Source organism: Neolamprologus brichardi, chromosome 12, assembly GCF_056152115.1.
Source record: "Neolamprologus brichardi isolate AB-2024 chromosome 12, ASM5615211v1, whole genome shotgun sequence".
NCBI lineage: Eukaryota > Metazoa > Chordata > Actinopteri > Cichliformes > Cichlidae > Neolamprologus > Neolamprologus brichardi.
In genome coordinates, this window is record NC_142115.1 from 8,075,620 (window position 1) to 8,084,911 (window position 9,292).

A 9,292-nucleotide genomic window follows, 5' to 3' on the forward strand; every position below is an offset into this window, starting at 1 on the left:
TTTTTTTGTTTTGGTTTGTTTTACATTTGGTTGGAATATTTCTTGCTTTTTTCTGAAAACTACAGATACTTTAAAGGTTACATTAAGTGGTGTGAAGCACAGGTACCAGAATTAACCTAATTTTAAAACAAAATATCACCAATCACTACATGTTTTACAAGCAGGCTTTGATCTTTGTTTGATTTACCAATTCAAACCCACTGCATTTTAATTTAATATATGCCACATTTATTTCATCCAGTATGCAGAAAGACTAAATACCCAGATGATGCCATTTAATATGTCTTAAAGCTATCAGCTCCATAGAGTAGTGGTTTACACATTCACCTAACAAGCAAAAGATCCCTGGTTTAAGACATGGAGGACACACAATAACCTTTCTTTAAACCAGGAAGACAATTGGCCAAATCAAATATGTTGAGCTATCTGCTGTAGTGAGCCCTTGTGAATAACGGAGCAATTGATAGTAGCAGATATATAATGTTACGCTGGCAAGTTGTGACTTATTCCAGAGAAAAATCATCTCTGCATAGACTTTTATTCAAGCACCATTATCTGCGCTAACACAGGGAAAGTAATAAGCCCAGCTACCCAATGCACACATGGTGTCACACATTCACTAATCAAGGCACATAAAACACAGCCCAAGCAAGTAAAAGAGTGACCATACTGTAACAAAAACAGAACTACTCAATAAGCTCATTTTCCAACTTTGGGATATACATTATGTATCCCAAAGTTGGGAAATTATGATAATAGGGATTGCAACTATAATGCAAAGATCAAGACTTAATTTAACAATTTTAAATTAAAAATTCTAATGCATCAGTGGACAGAAAGGCCACATTTTTCCACAGGGCTTTAATAGTGAAGCATTTGAATGCATATCATATGACAGCCTGGCCTGTATTTGTGAGCTATGCTTTATTTGTTTGTGTCTACCATGCCCACATCCATTATTAGAAAACTGTCTTTTAATTGAATAAATGCTTTAATCACTTTGCTGTACAAGTTTGAGCAATTACAGTTTGCAGCAACAAGTATATGTTTATTAAAAAGACATGCAAAACTTTTCAGACATTACAGAAACACAGTGAGATTCGCTTAATGGCTGCAAATGTTAAAGCACAGCTTATTTTATCTCTTTATTACTTGTTATATGTATGCTTTATCTATTATTTATGATATATTAGTATTTGATCTGTGGCTATTGTTCGGAACTCTGTACTCATATTGCTATTTAAATGTTAAACTACGTAATTTAACATGTTTAAATTGCGAGTAGATCATTACTGTTATCAGTATGAAAATACAAAAAAACTCGAAGGATATGATTTTGTTTGTGCATTTATGACCAGTTTCCCCTGTCAGCCAGAGTGCATCTTGCCTGCAAAGTAAAGGTCCTTTCATATGTCAAAATAAGCACTAAATTATTTTTTTAATTAAAATATTGCATTGAAATAGTGTAGGCTCCTTTTTATCAAGCTTTGCCACCACAAACAACCGTATGGTCATTTGATTATACTGACTGTTGCAATTGGTGGCATAATGTTTTCTATGTTCAACACTAAAGTATATCAACAGAATGACATAAGCTGTGGCAGCCACTTTTATTTCATCCATTATGCAGAAAGACTAGATTCCTAGATGATGAAACCTATAGATGCATGAAACATACAGTAGCTGGAAAAAAATATCTCAGTGCCATTCATGCACCAGGTCCATGGAAGAAGCCAATGAGCTGCAGGGCTGATTGCCGACTACATTAAGCCTCTTAGGCAGCATGCTGATGAATTCACTCATTGAAATGTGAAGGTAATAGTCTTGACATAGCAAAGACATAACTCACCGACTGTACCTGCAAAGTCCCCAAATGACAGGGATCCCGAGTAGGAGCTGGTCCAATATGAAAGAGGACTTTGCTTTTATTACCATCATCATTACTGTATATCATTTCTGAATGTACAGCCATTTGGTTTCATTTAAATGTAAATCTGGCGACTGAACACATTGTCACCCACAGCAACCTGACTATGATGATTCATTCTGGGATCGGCAGGGAAAATATAAGAGCCCCTTTTGCTTTCTCTGAGGGAAAATAACAGATTTGACCTTTGTCTGTTTTCATGAAAGCCAGTGCAGAGGAAAATAAAAAAACCTTGAGATTTTTCCTTTTTTTCTTGAAAACAAAAGTAACCACAGTTTTGTGCATCCTTTGTGCTCTGCTCTCTCTCTCTCTTTCCACTTTAAAAAAAATGCCAAACCTGAAGAACAAGGAGGGAGATGTACAATCTGCAGCTCAAGGTCAAGGAAGTAAAACTCTTGGGAGAATAGACAAGTTTGTGTGTCAAATTAGGCTGCGGAGACGGATAACTGAGGGGCACAGCATCACACAACATGTGGTGATGGTTATTTCAGCAAGACTTGACACAATTGTGCATCTGTGGAGCAGGGACAATGCTGTTTGCTGCTAATGTTTATCAAATGAGGTGACCACCAGGGGCCTGGGCATATGTGCATGCATGCAGAATGGAGAATCATTCCAGCAAGGCAAACATTAGCAGCTCTGTAGTCTAATCTCACAACATATTCTTGTAGTCATATAGAGTATTAGCTAAACTTAAAGCAGACCTAGCGGCTTTACTGACAAATGAACTGGGCGACTTCAGCAATCCTCAATCAAATATCAGATAATCCCATTGCTCATTACTTCTCTCAATACACAACCCTCTATCTTGCTAAAATCACACATCACATAAATTAATCATCAAGTCCCAAATAAATGCCTGCATGTCGAGAGAAATCAACGAGAGCCTCATCAGAAGATAGGTAAGAAGAGATATTACATATCAGTGCACTCGCATACCCTTTTGCATGTCTAAGCAGAGCTTCATTATGAGATAAATACACACCAATAGCAGATTGCTGATCTACAAGAAATTCCCATTACAACCCTGGACAAAGCTTCTTGAAATAGCCCTTATTTCATCAGAACTGTGAGACAAAAGATGAAAAGCCTTTTCAAGATCCCCCATGGGCCACATCATCCTCACTCATGGCTGTGTTACACATGGAGAACCCCTCTTTCATGACCCCTTGCGTGAGTCTCGTTCTGAGTCAGTGGGGGCCTGCGAACATCAGCTATTGATCTTTAAGAGCTTAAATCTTGCTGAGTTCGAGCTAGGACCATCGAGACCCGCAGAGCAGCAGGACTGCTGCTGTTTGCTACTGTTTGGTTCAAGGACTCAACTTGTGGGAAAGTGTGACACCTGTCATGACATGCACGGCCTTTAAAAATGATGTGATATGCAGAAAAGTTGTAGCATGCAACAAGGTAGAGTCGAGCATTCAAATGCCCTGCCTCTGTTTTGACAGCCATTAGTACCTGTAATGCTTTTTAAGCACAATCTGTATAAAAAAAATAAATAAAACATCTCTTTCATTTTTTAAAATGTGTTGTTTTCTTTTGTTTTTCTGTGATATTTAATTAAGCTCAAGACCTATGTTTTTTGGAAATCAGTATTTTCGTCTTTTTGACATTCTATAGACAAAAATTGCTCCTCAAGAAAAAAATGGACATACTGAAGATAATCATTTGCTGAACTATTTTTGATATGGTCCCACACTTAATCGGGATGCTAGGCAGGCAGGTTGTGAAGTGAAGCTCAGATGAAACCGGATCATGTTCTCAGTGCCAGTCCACATCAGCTGACGCCTCGTGTTATAGTTGTATATACATTACGCTGCTTTAGCCTGCCCACAGATACTGTTAATCTGCAAGCCAATTTGAAACCCACCTCCACCCCAACTCCTCCTTTCTGATTAAATTAATGTCATATCCGTTCTCCCTGACGACTGCTCTATTCTGTTCCGTGTCTTTTCGCTGCTTTCCACACATCTGTAAACACCCTGAAGGGCGCCACATAAAAAATGACAACAAATAGAAACATTGAGCATCTTTTGAATGTGCTTGTCCTCCTGACTTAAGTTTGAATTCAGTCAAAATTAATTCTGTGTTCTTCGAGCAAAGTACAAACAGTCTGTCCAAGGAATGCTGGGCCGACACTTCTGCTTCGTTCAGCTTTTTGATGGCAACTTCCTTAATATATAGGAACTCAAGATGATAAGAAATCTGTTTGCCATTTACTGACCTGTTTAATTTTCATGTCTTCTGCCTGTCTGCAAATTGTATTCATTCTGCTAAACAAATTTTGAAGAAAAACCACAGAGAAATGTGTATTTATACAGAGAGAACCTGCACATAGTCTCGTACTGTCAAGCTTTTTCATGTATTTTGTGCATCTATGTAGACTCTTACAAGAGTCTAAATCCTAAACGAAGGGTTGGAGTCACATATCAGTAAAAATTCAAGCATTCCATATTTTGCTTGAGTATGTTGATGTAGAACTTGTAGGATCCAGTCAATTTAGACCTTTCTAACTATTACATGCTATCACCAAACATTTTTACTGCCTCCATTCTAACCCCTTCTGCTAACCACTATAATCATAACTTGCTGGAGTCACTCTTTAATTTGTCATAAATATATGCAACCAGAAGGTAGAGATTGCCAAACAATTCAACATTCTTTTTTTTTAATCTGCAACTGAGAAAACAAAATTGGAAAAAGTTACAATCATTTTTCATTTGATATACACACAGAGACAAGAAGCAAATACAAGTTTATTGTGTATTTCTTTTGTGACACTACACCCTAAGATAAAAGGAAACTTTTAAATTTTCATTTCCTTTTTTTTTCAATACTTCCCTAATGGAAAGTGTTTCAGTTTAAAAAACGAAATCATCTTTATGTTTTGTTTTTATAAATGCCTCTGTAATAATCCTTTTTTGTATTTCTGTGTTTTGTGTGTAGAAGGGGATGCAGTTCCACATGAACCGATTAGCTACATAATGCATTAGGCATGAATAAAAAGCTATACACAACAATACTGTTGTCTTTACTTTCATTTTTTTATTTTAATTGATATATCCAGCTATCAATTTACACTTATTATATATTATATATAATATTATATATATTATTTAATTTTATTGGGAAAATTGGTAACAAATAGAATTTGAATCAGTGACTTACTAGAACATTGGCAATCTGCTTGTAGTTGTGTGCTTTAATGGTTCCTTTTTTTTTTCACCATTCGAGGTACTCACAGTGGTCCCTGGCTTACTTCCTATTCCTTTTCCTAGACAAACTTGCTCACGTGATTTTTACACAATAGATTTTAGGTTATATTAGAACATTGTGATGTGTTCACCCAAAATGTATGCCTCATCTTTAGGCATGGTAGAAACTGATCGATTAAAATTGAAGGGGCTATTTGAAGAGACAAGCCACAACTCAAGGTAGGAGAAGTTAAGTTGCTTATGTTGATAAGTTAGTTTGTAGTACATTGTAGATGCCATCCCACTACCAAAAGAGACAAGTGATGCGCATTTTCTACAAATTATTATTGTTGTTGTTGTTGTTGTTGTTATTATTACTACATAACCTTTATTTAATTAGTATGACCCTTAAGGTTAATGATCAGTAATGACATCCATTAACAACAGTAAAAAGTGAATAAAACCTGTAAACCATTTCAGTTAATGCACGTTAATTCTGACCTCTGTCTGTAGGCTAACAGAAACTACTGATGAAGACATCCATAAAAATGTCACCATTAATAATGATGAAATTACTTAAAGTAGTGGTAGGCAAAATGTTTTTTGGGACCACTGATCGAAATCCAATCTAACAACTTTTCAGCACACTGTAATTCATGATGTTTGCTGGTGTGAACATTTGTGTTTGGTAACACAAACAGGCAAATAGGCATCTGAAAATATTTCAACTGCAAAGGTTCACTTGACACTGTGGCACCGAGCCTATCCTGTGGATTCTCTCAATACCACAAGGAATCTGAAATGATTACATATGAACAGCTCTATGACTCAACTTTATTTCTGCATAAACAAAGAACTAAAAGCAGGTGAAATCAACAACTTCCTTGTAAGTTCAGAAAATAAGTTATTGTCGTTTATGATCGGCTTTTGGTTGTATTATGGAAGGAAGTAGTTCTGGGCTGTTGGGGTGAATATTTGTGGGTTGTGAAAAACACTTGAGAAGCTCTGTTCAAATAATTAACATGATGCAAATCTTTGCTTTGCGTTTGACCTGAAGCAGGGTAGGAAACTGAGTCCTGCACCTTCTCTGGGCACCATTTCCCGGGTTTAGAGAAGAAGACAATAATGATAGACTTTAGTCCATCGCAAGTTTTTTCACACTACCTCAGATGAGCAATGGATGAACCTGAGGCAGAACCCGTATATACTGTGTAAGCCAAAGCATTAACCTCTTAAGCTACACCAAGACACTGGTAAAAAAGTAGGAGCAAGGATTAGGGTTTAGTTTGTGTTCATACATTTTAAGCTTTCAAAAAATAATCTGTAACGAATGAGACTTAATCTGAAATTTCTCATTTTATAGTTTTATAATCATGTGTATTTAACATGTAACTCAAAAAAAACCCACCCTAATACTAGATTACCAGGTGGGAAGGACTCACGCACATATGGGCAGAAGAGAAGGCCTGAAAGCTCTACTGCTCTCAGGTCTTATTGTGCTTTTTTTCCCTTGCATTACTTTTCTGAATTTCTGCCCAGCTTCGAGGTCCTAATTATGACTGGTGGTTTGAAATTAGAGGGATGCGTCATAAGTAAAGTATGTTGGTTTCATAACATCATATTCACTCAATATTTAATGTTACTTTCAAGAATAAATGGAACCCCCAGTTTAACTCTATTTTTCTGTGTGTGACTGATCAGTAATGACAGCAGACCTACCTATTTCCGTTTGGTCGAAATGAAAGTGCCATCATTACAAGATCCTGCTCCATACTTGCATTCCTTATCCTAATATCCTCATAATTACAAGTTAATGTACAACAGATTGATGACAGCTGTCTCCCCATCTAATCGACAAGAGAGAACCGGCAATAGTTTGTTTACAAAAATGTAAGCAATCATTATTTTAACACAGTGTTTGTGTTGCTGCCAGTCTAACTCCCTGCACGCTGGTCAATGACTTCCCGTCTTTTACTAAAATGGATCAGAGTTCGCTTTCTGATCCATTTTTTAATTTCCTTTTTTTGACTTGAGCATAAAATCAAATGTGAAGGTGTTATTTGTTTTGTGGGTGTGTGTAGGATTCATAAATGAATAATGAAAAACAAATCACTTTTTGCATTTTTGAGATTTTAGATTCTCTGCAGAATATGAAGAAAAACAATGATGCATATTTTGCAAGATAATGTGCATTTGAGTTATTCTGATTGAGTGGCTTGTGCAGGGTGAGAATATTTTTTTACATTTGTGGAAGAGGATGTATATCAGTTTCTTCACGGCAAACAGATTCCAGCAATAAGGTGGGAAAAAGCCAGAGTTTCCTGCTTCACAATGAAAAAAAGCAGACTTTGCACATTCATGATGCGTAAAGTCGTGTAACGTTAATCTGAACTCTGTTCAGCTCCACAGGCTGCCATATAACCAGTTAAACCTGCAGGAAACCTTTAACACCAAATACCATCTCACTCTCAGGCACTCTGCTCTGTGCTACTGCTATTTAAGTGGCTAAAATATGGAGACGTGAGAGTCATAAGATCAACACAGACACAACCAGATGTCTGCAGGGCATATTCTGGTTGGGTTGTAGGCTTGTTCTGTAACATCTGATTCAAACGGGTGATGTGGTTCAGTGCAACAGCTTAAAATCTCTAAAACCAATACAGGCTACAGAAAACTGTACAGTGTGTATTAAATAAAGATGATTTAACATGGATTTTTTTTGTGTGTGTTTAAGGGAGGACTAAATCTATCCTCTTGTATTTGTTCTTTTGGGTTCTCTGGAAAAAGAAAGAAAATAGAACATCAAGCAGGGGCAGATTTCCTACCCTCAACACGACCCCCACTTGTCACAGTCACCTCTCATTCAAAGGTATTTTTATCAAGTAAATGTAAAGCACTTTCACTGTGGGCTTCTAAAAAGAAACGAAAACCCTTGCTTGAAGTCGCTCTGGTAGCTGCTGATGAATATCTCTGCGTCCCGCACAAACCTCTACATACATTTCTCTGGCACTGTATTCACTTCGTGATATCAAGAAGCGGATCATTTAAAAAGGAGGACTAGCTCTGGAACTCTCAGATAAAATGGCATGCCTGTTGCACAGGCGTGCCTTCATTAAAGCCAGCAGTGCTGATTGCAGTGCGGTCACGGTGATGGATTCATTCACGACTAAAAACTTAGTGGAATGGGACGACTGGCATCGATTCAAGGGGAGACGTAAAAAAGACCAAGAGTATAGGAACTTGACGGCGCGAGCTGTGGCTTGATGAATCAATAGCAGAAGCTCCACTGCGCAGTGAAGAGAGAATGCTCAAATAGTGGAAATCTGAAGTCCGAGTGAGACTCAGAATCACCTGCTGAATACTGAATGTGAGCTGGGAAGTATTTGTAAACCTCAAACATGAACCAAAAATCGTGACAGGTGGTGCGTAACCACGGGGATGGCACCCAATAATTGTCGCTCTTCTTTTACCGACCGGCTGAAAGCGCTTACAGCGCAGTAAACACCCAAAGTAGGCACGCATGCACACGGACACACACAGCTCTTACCTTTGGAGATAACCGATGCTGTGCAATAAATAAGCAGCAGGAGGCCCCTCAGAACGAGGTAACGTCCTTTTGTCAGCGTGCCCATGCCGACGCGTAGCTCTCCACGGATACGCTATAGAGCTGACGGTGCTCCGGGTCTCTGATGCCTGCTCTTGCCTCCTCCTCCGAGCTGGACGAGCCCCGGCAGCGCAAGTTCCTCGTGTAAACCAGGGAAGCGGACAGTTGGACGCTCTGTTGGGAGAAGGAGGAGCAGCGGCAGCAGGAGAAGTGAACGGCTGTCGGGCTGGACTGTTTGTCGAAAGGGAAAAAGCATCTTCACTTCACTTTTGCTGTGCGTGTGTGCGCAGCAGGGGAGACGTGCGCTCCGAGTTTACCCCCCTTTCCAGGCATCATCATCCCGGAGCCTGCCCTGTGCTAACCAATGGCAGAGTGAGAAAGGCGGAGAGGAGGAGACGGAGTGGTAGGCTACTCGTAGGCCTAATCAGTCAAATGTTTCTTCTTTTACAGTAACGCACCAAGCAGCCCAGCGAAGGCGTGAAGGATGATGATACAGTTTACAGGTTTGGAGAAACTGTCCGAAGAAGAAAAGTGGGAGGAAAACGGCTTCATTTCCAACCAGCACAA

General features: G+C 38.6%; 1 protein-coding gene across 3 annotated transcripts in view; it reads right to left on the bottom strand.

The window, feature by feature from the left end:
* Positions 1–9,077, bottom strand: part of unc5db (unc-5 netrin receptor Db) — a 276,678-nt gene extending 267,601 nt beyond the window's left edge. For all 3 annotated transcript variants that reach the window (XM_006797542.3, XM_006797543.3, XM_006797541.3), the window contains exon 1: positions 8,669–9,077. In XM_006797542.3, coding sequence (XP_006797605.1) covers positions 8,669–8,753 — 85 coding nt within the window. In that variant the 5' untranslated portion in view covers positions 8,754–9,077. The remainder of the gene's footprint in view (positions 1–8,668) is intronic.
* Between the last annotated feature and the right edge of the window lie 215 nt (positions 9,078–9,292).